The following is a 17,239-nucleotide window of genomic DNA, read 5'->3' as shown; positions in this document are numbered from 1 at the left end:
AGTATTGTCTACTCAGACTGGCAGTGGCTCTCCAGGGTCTCAGGCGGAGGTCTCTCCCATCCCCTGCTACCCGATCCTTTTACCTGGAGACTGAACCTGGGACCTTTTGCATGCCAAGAAAATGCTTACCCACTGAACCACAACCCCTCCCCCTTGATCAGCACAACTGACTACTACAACCCTTGGAAACGAAATTTATTAAGTGATGAACCTACCGTATAAAACCCTAAATTCCGCAAGAGAGTCTTCATTAAAATTTCGGCCAGGTGAGTGTCCGGATGGTTACTCTGGGCGCTGTATGTTGGGTCGGAGATATTTCCATAAGCGATGCACAGCGAGGAAACATCCGTGGCGTCAGACGGCGAGCTGTAGCCGAGTAAGGAGGCTACGTGGGTATGATCCTGCAAACTCGTCAGTATGATATCCAACTGCATTCTCTGAAAGGGAAGAAAAAAGAGGGGTGATCTTTTTACTTTCCTCTAACTTCAGACCAAAACCCCCAGCGAGGGTGCTTGGCCAGGAGGGGGACCTCAGCTGAACAATGGGGCAGGTGGTTTCGCTCAACTATCCCCAACAAGGCCAATGGCATCACATTTCCTGGAATCAGCTTCCTAGGGAGGTGGTGAGGCTCCCCCTCACTGGCAGTCTTTAAGCAGAGGCTGGACAATCACTTGTCAGGGATGCTCTAGGCTGATCCTACATTGAGCAGGGGGTTGGACTAGATGGCCTCTATGGCCCTTCCCAACTCTATGATTCTATGACTCAGTCAACAACCAACCATCCCAGGCTTCTTACCTGCCCTTTCGACAAGCTCTCCCACCTGTCGGGCCCCTGGGGGAGGAGGGAGTGCAGCAATTCCATTCTTTCCCTCAAAGGGGGCAGCAGCATTGTGGCTCCCACCGACAGCGTCTCGATGACCACCTGCAGTTGAGAGGGAGACCTCGTTGGGAACATTCCAGCAAAAGCCAGAACGCGTTTTTTGGAATGTGTTTGTGGGGGCCCTGATTGGGTGGAAAGGCAGCACAACCATGCTTTCAATAAATAAAACAAAACAAATGTTTCACCTAATACATTTTGAAATATTTGCGCTTTCAGCCTCTGAATGCTCTGGTTTCAGTTTACCACCTGAGAACATCCCGTGCACTACCTGCACACACAGCTGGAACGGTTGTCTGCAGCCCAGGCTGCTGCTGTGATTCTCCCAGACTGAAGGTCTTGGTCAGAGGGTGCGGAACAGAGCTAGCTCCGCCCCCACCGGCCTATCACAGGTCATGCGCTGGTGCAGCAGGTGCACCCGACGGCCAAACTAGCCCTAACAGTCAGAATTTCCGTTGCGAGTGCCCAGGTGTCAGGTTTTAAGAACCTTTCCAATTTTACAATAATGAGTCCCCTTGACCTGAATGTCTCGGGCTAGCCTGATTTTTTAAAAAGATATTCTATTTAAAATTAACACATAACAAACTCAATCATTCCCATACATACAACAGTATCAATCAATCTTCCAAGGGATTTGTTTTAAACTTATCGATTCACTATTTACAAAAAAAAAAAAAAAAAGCCGAATCACCTGTCTATCTTTTGATCTATACTTGGAGTATAATCTCCATTTACTAATCCATATTAAACTATTATATATAGCCATTAACTTTATTATCTTTATACTGCTATTCTAATGTTCTAGTAAGCGCGGGTATACCTCCATCCCTCTTTATTAAATTATGGTTTCAATTTTGCATAGTCAAAGTAAGGCACCCACTTCTTCTGCAATTCTTCCATCTATCTGCCTTTCACCAGATTAGGTAAGCCTGATTTTGTCAGATCTCGGAAGCCAAGCACGGTCGCCCCTGCTTAGTATTTGGATGGAAGACCACCAAGGGAGTCCGCGGTCATGACGCAGAGGCAAGCAATGGCAAAGCACCTCTGAAAGCCTCTTGCCTTGAAAACCCTACAGGGTCACCGCAAGCTGGCTGTGATCGGACAGCACTTTCCACCACCAAAATTATGGGGCACCCAACCTGTAAATGTATGCAGAACAGATCACAGAGGAGTGACTCACCTCCTGGATTTCATCTGGGACAGAAGAGTCCATCAATCTAAACAACAAATTCCGAAGCGGGCCGGCCTGCCTCCCGAGGATGCTCGTAGCGACTCCACCAGCTAAGGCCAGAGCAAGATGGTTAGAAAGCAACTTCAGACAGAGCTTCAGGAAATTGTGGTGCTCCCTGCAAAAGGAAAAAAACAAAACACCATCAACCCTGGCTGGCCCGTGATCCCTGATCCTCACTCAGCACCTTCTTTTCTTCCGCATCCATTCCCAACAACGTCTTCGTGAAATTCCACATACCAAAAGAATCTTTTAATGCAACTGCCTCAAAACAGCCAAATAAATCCCTAATGGTACTTTTTGAAAGATCATTATTCCAGTTCCAACAGCACTGCCAGGCTCTTGAGAAAGATGGAAAACTAAAGTTCTTAACCTCCAAATCCAGTTTCTTCTGCAGTGTACAGGAGTTGCTCCCTGCATACATAGCTTTAGGGAGAGGGGGGACCCCCCCACACACAATTTCCCTCCAAACATTCCACAGAAGCCTTGTAAATGAATACCTGGACGAAGGGAAAGGCAGAGGAGGAACCTCGCTGTTGATTTTGTCGCAGTACTGCTCAAGAAAAGAACGGAGATGCGAGAAGGTGCTTTCTTCAAGGTCCACGCAGTAAGGTCTATGCCAGGCCACAACTTGTCTGTAAGAAGAGTAGGCAGCCATGAAGCACACAGGGCCAAAATAACTTCCCCTCCACACACACACACCCACGCAGACGCAAATTGAAAAAAGCATCTTTTAAAACGGTCTTCCTGCCAAGACAGGCAAGAGGAAGGCCATCTGGTCGAGCCCAAGGCTTGGAAAGCACAGGCAACCCCCCAGCCACCTGTCGGCACCACCACCACCTGCCTGTCTCTAGGAAGGGCTGTCCAGGCAAGGCTGTGAGAGGTCCCGGCCGAAATCTGCTGAATCGCCACTCCGTCGAGACCGCTCCCTTTCTTGGGTTTTGTGAGGGGGCCCGTGGAATTTCCCTGGCCGCACTGCCCCATGGAATTGTTGCCCCAGGCGTAAACCTCATTATCTAAATGAGACCAAAAAAAAAAAGAGTTCATCAAATAAAAGAAAGCCTGAAAGCCAACGTACACTGACCAAGACTACATCCAGCACTTATGTGCCAAGGACAGATATGACCTACCGTGGGAAAGAGCCAAGCAGTGGCTGTCTCCAATGGAAATATCCACGATCCGGGTCGCGGCTAGCTCTTCAATCAACTTGGGCCTGAGCGCAGTTGCTTCTGAGGAGCCACAGCCGAGGCAGGCACCGCAGCCCCAGGCGTACACCTGGGAGCAACAGGAAGAGTTAACTGCACCGCTCTTTGTCTGAAAGCTGGCGGAGGGTCCGCACCAGCACGTGAACCGAGATTGAGCACTAGGTCAGGGCTGGGCAAAGAACACGCCACATTCGGGCAGGTGGTCATTACTACCCCGGACATCTTAAACTGTCTCCCCCCGCCCTTTCATTCTTCACCAACAAAGTGGAGCTTAGAAATTCAGTAAACCATTTTTCTCCATAATGAATGTATTTTTGCAGCGTGGGATTTTTATACAGACCCAGATTTCTACTACCTACAGTCAATAAGCCTAGCCTAATTCTGTAGGCTGCCCTGACCTGAACAGGCAGCCTACAGACTTAAGCAGGGCCGGCCCTGGCTAGTATTTGGATGGGAGGCTACCAAGTAAGGCCGGGATTGCTACGCAGACAATGGCAAACCACCTCTGTTCCTCTCTCCCCTTGAAAACCCGACGGGGTTGCCATAAGTCGGCTGCGACTTGACGGCACTTGCCAGCACCATAACATCCTTGAGCCCTGACCTGGACTGCCTAATTTAGCCTGCTCTCCTCAGATCTCAGAAGCTAAGCAGGGACAGCGCCGGTTAGTACTTGGATGGGAGACCACCAAAATAGTCTGGGGTTGCTGCGCAGAGGCAGGCGATGGCCATTCACATCTGTTCACCTCTTGGCTTGGAAACCCTACAGGGTCACCATAAGTTGGCAGAACTTTCCACACCACTAGTCGGTAGGCAAGGCCGAAGTCTACTTGCCTAAGCCCACAGGCTAACACAAGGAGTTGGACCTCATTCGCATGGCTGCATCCAGCTTACCTGCCCCGTGGACGTGAGCGCCAGTGATGACTGACTTCCAGCGCAAACCTTCCGTATGAACATTCCTTGCAAGGCTTCTATCACTTTTGGTTTATAGACTCGGTTGGTGTCGCCGTGACCGAGCTTGCCTGTTGGGACCACACAGAAGACAGCAAGGGCACATGTGACGCCGCACAAGAGAAGCCAACGGAAAACAGGCTAATTTTACACTGGAATTACACCAAGCTGTCTCACACCCCTGCAGAAATCTCAGGGCCGTGGTTTTTTTTTTTTTTTTGGTTTAAAAGTGAGGTGCAAATAAAAGAGAGAAATGCCTTTCGGAAACTGCATGTGGTACAGCATAGTATTGAGAGCTTAAGTCCATAGATTCTAATGGATTCACCCCCCCTCCCCCAAATCAATGATTCCAGAAAAACACAGCAGTCTGTCATAGAATCATAGAGTTGGAAAGGACCATCAGGGTCATCTAGTCCAACCCCCTGCACAATGCAGGAAATTCACAGCTACCTCCCCCCCACACACACACACCCAGTGACCAGAAGATGGCCCAGATGCCTGTCGTGGGGAGGTGCAGATGCAGAACCCCATGGAGCCCAGTGTGAAACCAGCCACGGGGATGGTGAGTCCCTCTCTGGCTACTGCCCCTGCCCTTTATTTTCCCACCGGGTCCTTACAAATTCTCATTAACTCTTCTTAGATACACTGGCTTTTCCCATCCCAAGGACAGCCAGATAAGCACATGGACATGGGAGAGTGGTGGGGGTTCCCCCCGCCCCCCCAACAGGCTCAGCCTCCCTGAGGGAAACCTGGAAATGCCGTACCATTATCTCCTCCTCCAAACGACCACACCGTCCGCCCGTCTTTGGATAAAGCGATGGTGTGCGAGCTGCCACAGGAGACCTCTCCCACGTTGCTAATATCTTTGACTAAAGTTGAAATGTTACGGCTGTTGCTGTCACCATGACCTTGGAAAAAAAGAGAAAAGGGGATACGGTCTCATGGAAGAGAAGTCGTCCTCCTCATGGTTCCTTGCTTGTGCACTGACCCATCAACCTCCCATCGAGGGACTAGCCAGACACACAGCTCCTCAGTTTCAGCACTGTTGAGGAACTAGAAGTAATCATGTAGGATTAGACATTTAAGTTTTCTATATTATACACATTGCACACACGTGCTCTTTCCAGAAGAGCTGGCTTTTAACTCCTTACCTAGTCTACCGAAGTCGCCTTCACCCCAAGTATATAATTCGCCATCTTCTGTAACGGCGGCACTGTGCCGGTATCCAGCTGAAACGCAGACAACAACCTGAGGGGCACAGACGAAAAATGAATGGTAAAAGCAGAGCGGTTGCAGAAAATGCGACCATCAATGCAGAAGCCAAACCGACACACTGTCCGCTTTTTGACAATGCCAGGAAGAGAGACCGGCACAAAGGCCTCCTCCCTGCATCAAGAGCCATCCCATGATCACAAAACCTCTGGTCCTCTGCTGCTTACAGCTCTTCATTCACCCCTCTCTCCCTCACCATCGCTGTCCTCTGCGCCCTTCCCAGAGGCTGCATTAATTTTTGGCAGGAGCACATCCCAGCAAAGTGCCGTTCATCCGGATCAGAGGGAAAACAAGGTGTTCTTGGGCTCCAATTCCTCCCCATCAACATTTCTAAGTGCTTCTCCAGCACGACTGTTCCCTGTTGGAAACTGACATGCAGCCATACTGCCAAGCAGAAGCTGAGAGCTCAGCAAGCTGGAACAACATATCCTTCAACCCAAATGGGGGAAACAAACTGGAGGCCTATTGGGATAAGGTTTGGGCACAGCTGCCAAACCCTCCCCGCTGCGTACCCCGAGCCTCACAGCGCCGGGCCAAAAGACCTCTGCCTGAGACCCTGGAGAGCCGCTGCCGGTCTGAGTAGACAGTACTGACTTCGATGAACCGAGGGGGGTCTGATTCAGTATAAGGCAGCTTCATGTCTTCAAAAGGAGAGGCCTACAGTCTCAAAAGGATACTGGCTGCACCTCGACTGGCTAGTGCTGCTTGCCAGCTTATTTATTTATTAATTAGATTTATAACCCGCCCGCCCTAGCAAGCAGGCTCAGGACAGGTAACATCATTTAAAGCACAACAAACAATGTATATAATCCTAATAAAACCAAACAACAAAACAATACAGCTTGCAGTAGTCACTGGGGCTGTGTCGAAACATTACAGGCAGGACCATCTCTCTGTGAGCGCCAACCCTCTGTGGCAGTGGCCGGCTCCAGCATTCTCTGCCCCTGGGCAGGCTGACTCACACGGCAAGTTCTGTACAGAAAGCACATCCCACCACATGGAAATATGGCTCAGCAGCCCTCGGTAACCTAAGCAGCAGCCCTCAGCACAACAAAAGCTTTAAAGAAGGCAAAGGTGTCGAAGGCTTAATGGGCTGGTGGACAAATACAGTTATTTCTGAAGGAAAAGCTATGCCATGCACAAAAGAAACCTGATGCCCCTGAAATCTCCAGAGCCTCAAGAAGAAGAGTTGGTTTTTATATGCTGACTTTCTCTACCACTTAAGGAAGACTTGAACCGGCTTACAATCACCTTCCCTTCCCCACAAGACACCCTGTGAGGTAGGTGGGGCTGAGAGAGTGTGACTCGCCCATGGTCACCCAGCTGGCTTTATGTGTAGGAAACCAACCCAGTTCACCAGATCACCCTCCGCCGCTCATGTGGAGGACTGGGGAATTGGGTTCTACAGATCAGAGTCCACCACTCCAAACCACCGCTTTTAATCACTACACCACGCTGGCTCTAAACCCAGCTGAATTGAGAATGAACGCAAATAGAGCGATTCTGTGGTGCAACGTACCTTCCCTTGCAAAGGGCCCTGGATCAGTTTGGGATACTTCTGGGTTGAGCTGTTCCCATGGCCTAGTTTGCCATAGTCACCGTCACCCCAGCTGAAGACCTCTCCTTCTGTGGTGAAGGCCAACGTGTGGCCGTCGGAGCCTTTGGAGGACGACACCTTCTTGATCGACCGGTGAGGCTCAAAGGTAAGTTTTTTCAGAGTGGACTGATTGTTGGAATCGCCCAGCCCCAGCCGGCCGTAGCTGCCTTTGCCACAAGCTCGGACAGAGCCGTCCGTAGATATCACAAAAGTGCAGTATTGGCCAGCTTCAATCTGTCAGAGGGGAAAGAGGAAGAAACATTTTAAAAAATAATTGCAAACTGGAGCTCAGCAGTCAGGTTTGCCTTCACAGAACTATCGCACGTTTATGTCATTAGCCGAGAGATCCTCATTCCACGCAGGAATGATCAGCTGGTAATATGTACTTTGGACATTTTGGGAGAGGATATTCAAAACTGCCCAACACTGAAAGCTGCCTCTCTTCTTAACTGCAGTGATACCAAAAAAAAAAAAGGGCTACTCACTGTCTGAGCATCAGAAAAACTGGGAGCCAGCTTAGGCTGAAGGATCTTCTCTTGCGTCCCTTCCACAAGCTGGTGGCTGCTGTTGCTGCCCCAAACGTACACTTCACAGGTCTCGGAAACGACGGAAGCATCACCCGTCTGAATACTGTCTGGACTGGCACACGTCCTAGAGTAGTCTGACGCCATGCGACAAACCTGCACAAATAAACGTGTCTTAGGAAACGGAGACAGAATTGGAGCCAACTATCGGGCTACGCTTTTATCAAACAATTCTTTATTTACTTTGGCCCAACTCTTCACCACACATGCAGCATTCAGTTACAAATACTAAACCCGAGGGTCAGGACAGGCACAGAGAACAGGAAGTTGAGGTACGATCACACACAGCTGATTTCCAGCCTTCCCTTTCCTACTTTCCTTTAATGAACTGGGAGCCCCCGCCATAACCTCAACTGGATGAGAGCAGCTCAATCCTTATGCTTCCTCACAGGCCTCAGGATCAACTGAGCACACTTTCTGGGCTGCACCAATGGCACCCCTAATTCACACAGCCAGACAGATACACAGAGAGGTGCTCCAATTTGGGGGATTTCATTCCCTTAGAGGTTTCTTTCTCGTCTGGGCTGGTTTTAGCAACTAGGCTGAAGCAGAACTTGGGGCAATCTGCACGTGTCTATAAACTCCGAATCACAGAGTCTTGGGAAGAGGCAGGACAGACATTGGAGGGAATAAGTCAGCGAGGGGTTTAAAAAACATGGAAGCACCTCGGCAGCCATTAGAATGTTCAAGTTCTCAAAAGAGCCAGAAGTCCTAAGAACACGTTTTTAAAAAAAAAAAATACCTTAATTACCATGTGGCTAGAGAGACCTACCTCTTCAAAGAGGCACAAAGATGCCTCATAGAGAGAGCAGAGGCCGTCCGAGGTCCTTGTCGGTTCTCTCCACTGACTTCGATCAGCAGATGATCCCTGCGATGTAAAACATCATCGGGGAAGAAATCACTGCCAGGTAATCCTGCACACTTCAGATAAACTAATTTATCACGACAACTCAATAAATCAAATATATTTTTTCGAAATAAGCTTTTCTCAAAAAACAACAATATGAAGTATACATAGAGAATGCTCCAGAGTCTTCTAGTCATTTTCCATACATTCCCCTCAGTCACACTTTGGTTAAGTTATGCTGTCACCACACAGGGCTGTCCTGCCACCGCACTGAATTCAGGGCAGCTCTTTCCTCTGGTATGAGAGGACTTCCTCCCAGGCCAGTGCCTCTGGGGTCAGAAGAAGGCTCCTTACGCCAGACCGAGCGCCCTGCTCTGGCTGGGGATCACACAACAGAGGCAGACACACAATGGCCGACGCGCACAGCTGAGCTCAGAGAAGCAAGAATGTCCCGTGCTCACAGTTCAGGCAGCAGCTCTTCAAACCAGCACACAGTTTAGAAATCTTCCAAGTTATTTTAAAAAGTCATAGGCACACCTCATATTTTTCATTTCATGCTGCCACTCGGGGGGGGGGACAGTTCTAAGATATTTTCTGCCTGTTTCACAAGCGTCACATATTTTAGTAACACCTGGGGGTTGTGCAAAGTTGGCTGCGTGACCTGTGTAAGGAGTGTGACCTTGAAAGTCCCTACCTCAATAAGCTACAAGACAGAAAGGCATTTCAAAGCAAAGAGGCCGCTTGGGGTTTCAAATGTGCAGAGCGTGGACAGGACAGCCCCAACCCACCCTAGCCATGAGGTCCTTCTGCCCCACCTCCAGGCCTCCCCAGTGCCCCCCTAGAACTGCAAGCAATGCCTGGCTGCCAGGAGAGCCCAGGTGTTGGGCAGGCCTGTGTCAACCCATTCTCCACTGCGGGCAGACTTCACAAACCTGGCGGTTCAGGTAAACCATCATAAGCAACATCTCACAGGTAAGAAAATCCACAACTGGCGAATCACCACACTTTCCTGTCTCCCAAGCTGAGGGAACCACCGACAGCAAGTGTCAGGGAAACCAACAGCAAACACAATTTCACCTTAAGCCCATGATATGCTGCTCTGGAGACACACATATACACAGTTTCCGCTTTTACATCATGGTATATAGTTCTTCTGTATCCTTAAAATGCATTGGGAAGAAAAGCACACATAAGAACATAAGAAAAGCCCTGCTGGATCAGACCAAGGCCCATCAAGTCCAGCAGTCTGTTCACACAGTGGCCAACCAGGTGCCTCTAGGAAGCCCCCAAACAAGACAACTGCAGCAGCACCATCCTGCCTGTGTTCCACAGCATCCAAGGTAATAGGCATGCTCCTCTGATCCTGTGTGATTCCTTCACACGCTTGAAGGAACACAGTATAAATTCCACAACAAAATAGAGTAATCCCATTATTGTATTTGCTTTTTCTAAGTAAGGCTGGTAGAACTAGTATGGGGGAAGTGGAACATTAAATTAAATAATTTTTTTAATAGTTCATTATCAAATTACTGTACTGATTATCCATATTTCCAGTGGAATTACTGAAAGTAACTAGTGCAGTTACCGGATACTCTTGTACTTTCCTCCCTTTCCTTTAGGACCAGATTAAAAAAACAGCAGCAGCACAAGTCTGGCAAACGTGAAGGCCAGCAAGCTCACATGGAACTTGTTAGCCCCTCGCTTAGTGCCGTTAAGCCAGTTAACGCCCAACAGAGGACATAAGATTTCACACACCAGCTCAGAGGTTGCAGAAATATGGCAATTATTTATTTACATGTATTTATTTATTTGGTACACATCCCTCCCCTCCCCGACCAAGGCCTGCTAATTACCAGGCCTTACGGCTCATTTCCGTTACAAAAACCCACTGCATACATACCAACGAGCGCCTCATCTGCATGAGGATGTTCATGAAACAATCAAAGCTGATCATCCCTTCTTGCGCCTGCAGGGTTCTGCTCTTCTCCATGGTGTTCACCACCGCCGACGCCCCGAGGGCCATCTCGATCCACTCCAGGAGATAGCGCAGAGAGCCCCGCTGGGCAGCCAGGCCAAGCAGCAGCTCGGAAGCCAGCCTCCGCCCCAGAGTGTCCGCCCCAGAGTTAGGGATCGTCACTCCTTTGAGGAAGGTGGTCACTTGAGACAGGCAGTCCAGTCCCATGGGGGGGATCTTACTTTCGTTTGCCAGGGACAAGGGCGGCAAAGAGCTCACCACTTCAATCGCAGTGTGGATGACATCATTGCAGAGGCTGAGCCCCGAGCCCGAAGCCGGCATCATCCAGCTCTGCCTCAGCAGCGCAAACAACAAGCTTAGCCCGGTCCGGACCCCCATTTCGATCAGCGCATCTGTGCTGGATCTCGGCCGCTCGCTCACAGAATGGATATCCGTGGAGCCGGAACTGCTTTCTGGAGAATGCTGTTGCTGCTTCACCTTGCCTTTGTCGTGGTATTTGTTAGAAAGTGCGTAAAAGATTCTCTGCAGCACGAGCAGTCGCTTCCGAAGGGCCCCAGCGAAGGGAGAGTCCGAGCACACCATCTTAGCCAGGGCCAGCTGGCTGCTGAGAAGGGCATCCAGGTAGTGGTCCTGCTCATCGCTCGACAAGGACTCGCGCTCGAAGTCCGGCAACTGGGGCCCTTTGAGGCAGAGGACCTGCTGGGGCAGCGGCACCACTTCTTTGTTGCTGACTAGTTTTGCGTACAGGACCGAGACTCCCTCCCTCGTCGCAATGGACTCGCTGTCCTCCGTGATCCAGGAGCTGTTGAGATGCTCAAGCCATTTCAGCTTCACCAGGGGGACCATGGCTGCCATGGCTGCTTATTCCTCTGCCATCAGTCCTGAGAGGGCCAAGGGGGAAGAGAAAGAGAAATTCTGGTTTAGAATAATGCAGTATTTAGCAGGTACGCATTCTAGATGGCTGCTACCCCCACAAAAGGCCTGTTGAAGACAACGAAGATTGGGAAATCATGATCTGTTCTCTACATATCAAAATAATATTTAAAGTTAACCATACACATTTTCATGGGAATCTGCTTATTCCATCAGTCGTAACATCATCCCAAAATGGCATTTCATAAATTCTTCAGTCCAAATAGCTTTTCTAAGGGCAGACCTGTAACTGCTTCCAAATGAATATGCTCAGCTACATGCCTGACAGGTTCTTGGACTGGCCATGCTTACAATCACCCTATGAAGAGCCTCGCACCTTCATGAATCTGTGTTACTGTCCAACTGTGTCAGTTGCCATTAGGGGGTTTCATTTTCTTCATTAAATCATTCTGTTACTATAGCCCACAGAAGGACTGTGACAAACTTGCCACAAAGGGCAAACTTGCTTGTGAGGCGCTTACCACAATAAACAATCGAAAACAACATGTTGAAGCCCATATGGTCTTGATATGCGCATGATGCAATGGAGGGGATTTTATAGTGTGTTGTACATCTGCAAGCAGCTCCACAGCTTGCAGAGAAAGGTGATACAAAGGGTTTTATTAAAAATATAAATACAGATTGTTCTAGCACTCTCAACACACTGAAAACGGTTGTATTGTTTGGCCCTGTGGCAGCTGCCCCCCCAACAGGCTACCTAAGTACAGATTACAATTCTCCAATCCAGAGAGGATTGCAGAAGGGGTTTGCAACTGTAAGGGACTTCCTGTGCCCCCGTCAACCCTGAAACTGGAGCCAGTCTCTTTTTTTTTTACAATCTGAGAAGCTTGTTAAAGATCCTTAAGGTTCAAGAAAGGTATAAATATTAAATTAATGGATTCTGGAAACATCTGTGTCCTTGCTGCTAGCTGTGATAGATGTGTTCTGAGCCTTTCCAGGATCCAAAGCTCACACAACAGAAGAGTTGGACTCTAGCACCGTTCTTGCCACCAGCAAAATAAACACTCAGAAACCTGTGTGCGCAGCAGCTGACAAAGAGGTCTGTCACATTCTCTAGAAGGTTAGAAAATTCATTTGTTGGAGAGATTCTCATGGAAAATCCAACACACACTATGTTTTCAGGACTGCAACAAAAATAAAAACTCAGAAGCGCTAAAACAATATCCATTTCTTAGCTGTTGTCAGAAACAAAAATGATGCATATTATTCTGGCCTTTCTGCTTAGCGTAGTATGCTTTTAGAATGTCTTTTCTTGCTCATCAAGGAAGATTAGATCTATTTCTAGGAACCTGGTGCATCACTCACTCACAAGGTTCAAAAGTAAAGTGCTTCAATGACACACAGAAAACTGAAATACTTTGTAGAAGCTGAGAAACCAAAACAGCAAGCGTCTCACTGGGAGCAGGGAGAGGTCTGTCTCTACCCCGGACCCTGAGACTCTCTCTCTCAGCCTAAACTACCACAAGGGGCTGTTGTGAGGAGACAGCATGAGCAAGAACCACGTAAACTACCCTGAACTCCTTGGGTGAAGGGTGGGATTAAAAAATATGAAATGAACAGCCAGCAAGCCAAGATACAAATCAGACAGGGATGAATGTCTCAAATGGGGTCAGAGAGCAAGGAACGCCTATTCTGGCAGAAGACAAGTTATTCTTACTTGTGTATCCACAAAGCAATATACCAAGTCAGACCAAAAGTCTGTCTGGTCCACTGTCCATCATGGTCAGCGTCAACCCCCAGGGCTATAGGCAGAGATCCTTCACAGCCCTCCTTTAAGGGCCAGAGATCTAACCTGGGACCTTTCAGATGCTCTGCCACTGGAACGTATCTCCAACACTTTAAAAACAAGCCTTTCCAAAGACCCTTACTTTGGAAAGCATTTCTGGCCTCTGCCATTTTCATCCAAATGCCACGTATGGAAATAAGGTAAAGCGTCTGTGCGTGATGAAGTTCAGCGAATAAGAACCTGTGATCTTCAACCTCCACAAAGCCTTGTGTGGCTTTTCAGATGACTTGTAAATTTATATAACACTCATTTACATAATCAACACAAAGTGCATGCAAAATGTCAAACCACTGAGCGGCAGGCAACAGATTGTGCCTCAACAAAACAAACGTGGGCACCGTAGACTCTTTTCAAATATTACTGTACATCATCTCCAATGTTCCAGAAAGGAACACTCTTACTAGAGTTGGCTTGGAGACATGCCAACTGGCTTGAGGACACTGGATCAATCAGAGGTAGAGAAGCTGCAATCGACCAGCTCCTCAAATTCAGGCAGCCCCTCCATGGGGTTGGTCAACACCACAGCTTTGGATCCCAAGGATGCCAGCTTCTTTGTCTTCTGCCACAACCCAAATAGTTCCTATGCTTAGGTGAACCCACTCGAACAGGAGGGCTCTCAGAGGAAGACAATGATGGCCTGTGTATTCATACATCATCTACCTACTGACCTGTTACGTGCTCCATAATTGCAACATCACGAACTTGTTTTAAGGAGGGAGGTCCTACATTCAGCTGTGACTACTCAAGAGACGAGATAACAAGGGACCATTTACTTTAGGGGATTTCTATGCTGCCCCTCAACTATCATGCTCTCAGGGGAAGGGGGGTGAGCAGGAGACACAAAATCCAACAGTAACATCAGTAACAATAAAATAAGAGAAGTAAGTGTAGTTATCCAGAAAGAGACAAGAGGGGGGGGGGATCAACACCACCACACAAACCATAAATCACTCAAATGCTGAGGTGAATAAATATGTTTTAGCCAGATACTTGCAGCCGATTATACAGGGAAAATGCCCAACAAAGAAGAACACATGAACACATGAAGCTGCCTTATACTGAGTCAGACCCTTGGTCCATCAAGGTCAGTATTGTCTACTCAGACCGGCAGCGGCTCTCCAGGATCTCAGGCAGGGGTCTTTCACATCACCTACCTGCCTAGTCCCTTTAACTGGAGGTGCCGGGGATTGAACCTGGGACCTTCTGCATGCCAAGCAGATGCTCTACCACTGAGCCACAGCCCCTCCCCTCTGCGACGCTCCTCCATTGTGGATGGATGCAGCTCCCATGGAGAGCCTCCTCCTGCCAGTCAGCGGCTGCCTTCTCCAAGGCCAGAAGGAGAAGAGGCAGCAGCCTGCCATTCCTCCCCCCCTCCCCGCTTGGATTTGGATCCAGCTGGAAGCACCACCTCTCTGCTCCCGGCCACCACCTGCCACACTGATGCCAGAGGGAGAAGAGATGGCTGACAGGTAGCCCTCCAGTCATACCTGGCCCAGGACCTCACTTAGAATCCCCTCCCCATGCACCCTTTTCTCTATTTCAGTTTACATTTACATTGGCTTTCAATTACTATGTTCCATTTTGGGAGCCAATATTTGGTAGAAGAAATTAAAATGCAATATATCTGCCAACTGAGAATGCTGGCGGCAACGGCTGCCCAAGGACATGGTGGAAATGTACATGGTCGGGTTGCAGAAACAATCTTCCAGCCACATCAGGACGGCCTGCAATTAGGACACAATTGGAAGAACATCTAAACAGCACCTCAAGAATGAATCTCTCCCTATCCTTTCATTACTATTTACAGGTGAGGGTCCAATACCTCTCTACGTTCATTGTGACAGAGTACTTCAGACTTGATAATGCAAAATCAAGTCCAGTTTGAAGACTGGCACATGACATGGCTAGCTAGCCATCGTGGACCACCTGAATCCCCCACCACAAGCACAAACCCCAGCCTAAGGCGCCACTGCTCAGTCCACGCTTGGAAGCTTTGTGGCAGTGCGTCAAGCTGCAGATCTTGCCTGGGATCGGTGATTCAGACAACCTGTTCACCTATCACATGAGGGCAGCTGAGGCAGCAAACACTCACAATTCCAAGTGGCCGAATAAAGTGCCTGCCAGCCTCCAGGATGGGCAACCCCTGTGCCAACGAAGCAGCAGAATAGAACAGAGCAACCATGGTTTTATCACATCCTCCCTTCCAAGGACCTTAAAGGAGCATACACAGAATGTCTCTTCCCGTTTTATGTATAACGTGCAAGGGTACCTCCTCCCATGCATCCCTGTCACCCCACACGTACACACTTTTATCCTTTGCTTACAAAACTCTGTAAAGCACTATCCCCTATTGCATACCCTTTCCCATTTCACAGAAGTCGAGACAAGCTGGTAACATCCCGTTTCTCACACCAAGTATCACTGCCTGAGGCCCCCCGCTCAAAGCTCAATTCTGCCTTCTGGAATAGTTCAACAGCCTTCCATCAACAGATTTTAGCAGGGTGTTGGTTCTTTGGGGTAAAGCGTACCAGAAAAACCAGAACTGTCCTCAGAGAGGTTGCCGACTATTCAAAATGTAGTAGCAGTAGTGTGAGAAATGAAGGAGGTGGCCTACATGACACCGTAAACGTGCACATGCGCTAGACCAGTGATGCTCGCTCAGCGGCCTAGGAGCCACATGCGGCTCCTTTGACACACCACCCGGGGCTCTCCCGGGCACTGTGCCCCAAGGTTCCAGGAAAGTGGGCGAGGCAGTGGCCGGATGGGGCTTGTGGTCGGCAGGTGGCTGCCACCTTGAAACAGCTGCAACTTCAGGTACTGGAGGACAAGTAAACTGCGAGCTGGAAGCCTCATGCCTGGGATGGAAGTCAAGGGTACAATATCCCCCCCACCCATCTCTGCAGCCAATGAACTCTCATTCCAGCACCTAAGTGGCTGCTACACAATAGGATGCAACCCACAGCCAACTACAAAGTAGGACAGACTCCAGTCCTTGATAATTTATCCAGGTAACTTTGTGAAACCTTTTGTACGGTGCTACCTTATTATCCACGCAGAAAAGCCCTCTTGAATCATTCAGTTTTGCAGTTTGCAAAGAGCCAGGAGAGTGGGGGCCTTCCTGACCTCCTCAGGCAGGCCCCGTCCCACAAAGGTGGGGGCCACAACACAGCAGGCACGTGTTTCGAGCAGCTGCTGATTTTGCGCGTTTGCAGGTTGGCTCAAACGAGCAAAGCTAATGTGGTGGAGCACATGGGAAGAGACAGCCTGGCTGATAGGGTCCAAGGCCATGAAGGGCTCTGTATTTAATAGCCGATTCTTTAAAACTGAGCCCGTTAACTGATGGGCAGCCTGCGGAGTGACTGTCGAATGGGAGTAACCTGCGTGCTCCATCTAGCCCCTGATAGTAGCCAAGACGCGGCATTCTGCACCAACTGGAGTTTCCTAATTGATTTTGAGGGGAGACCAATGTACAGTGCATTACAGTAGTCTAGTCTTGATGCCATCATGGCATGGATCCAGGTGGCCAGATCAGCCGTATCAAAGTAATGGGCCATTTTTTTCAGCTAGGCTAAGTTGGAAGAAAGCCTTTTTTGTAACTGCATTAACGTGCTTCTCCAGCAACAACGTTGGGTCTAGTACAACCCCAAGGTTTTTAACTGAGTCGGCAAGGGTCAGCTGAACCCCATCCATAAGCCACAGGGTCCAGGAGCTGTGAAACACAGGAGGTACAAGAGTGAAATGTAATTATACCCAGTTCAAATCGCAAGGAAAATACAGGGACAGTGAATTATTTTTTGCCAAGCTAGTCACCACCTGCACCAGGTGGGGAGTCAAAGGGCCATGAAGTACAAACCATACCAAAAATAGAAATCTAATCCAGAAAAGACACCAGTAACACCAATGGCTAGAGAGGACCAAATTTTGTCCAGTTATCGGTTCTTGTAGGTTATCTGGGCTGCGTGACCGAGAACTTGGTATTTTCTTTTCT

The 17,239-nt window shown here is 48.9% G+C and overlaps 1 protein-coding gene across 1 annotated transcript in view; it reads right to left on the bottom strand.

The window, feature by feature from the left end:
* The window catches only part of HERC1 (HECT and RLD domain containing E3 ubiquitin protein ligase family member 1), a 65,046-nt gene extending 53,638 nt beyond the window's left edge, over window positions 1–11,408 (bottom strand). Inside the window, exons 1-13 of the mRNA XM_056865669.1 lie at window positions 10,458–11,408; window positions 8,483–8,578; window positions 7,612–7,806; window positions 7,049–7,360; window positions 5,409–5,505; window positions 5,022–5,165; window positions 4,201–4,328; window positions 3,235–3,379; window positions 2,949–3,120; window positions 2,605–2,739; window positions 2,057–2,222; window positions 796–921; window positions 216–437 (exon numbers count right to left, since the gene is read on the bottom strand). Coding sequence (XP_056721647.1) covers window positions 216–437; window positions 796–921; window positions 2,057–2,222; window positions 2,605–2,739; window positions 2,949–3,120; window positions 3,235–3,379; window positions 4,201–4,328; window positions 5,022–5,165; window positions 5,409–5,505; window positions 7,049–7,360; window positions 7,612–7,806; window positions 8,483–8,578; window positions 10,458–11,387 — 2,868 coding nt within the window. The 5' untranslated portion in view covers window positions 11,388–11,408. The remainder of the gene's footprint in view (window positions 1–215; window positions 438–795; window positions 922–2,056; window positions 2,223–2,604; window positions 2,740–2,948; window positions 3,121–3,234; window positions 3,380–4,200; window positions 4,329–5,021; window positions 5,166–5,408; window positions 5,506–7,048; window positions 7,361–7,611; window positions 7,807–8,482; window positions 8,579–10,457) is intronic.
* Between the last annotated feature and the right edge of the window lie 5,831 nt (window positions 11,409–17,239).

This window comes from Euleptes europaea, chromosome 20, assembly GCF_029931775.1.
Source record: "Euleptes europaea isolate rEulEur1 chromosome 20, rEulEur1.hap1, whole genome shotgun sequence".
NCBI lineage: Eukaryota > Metazoa > Chordata > Lepidosauria > Squamata > Sphaerodactylidae > Euleptes > Euleptes europaea.
Note: the sequence above shows the minus strand (reverse complement) of the source record. Positions and strands in the feature narration are given on the sequence as shown.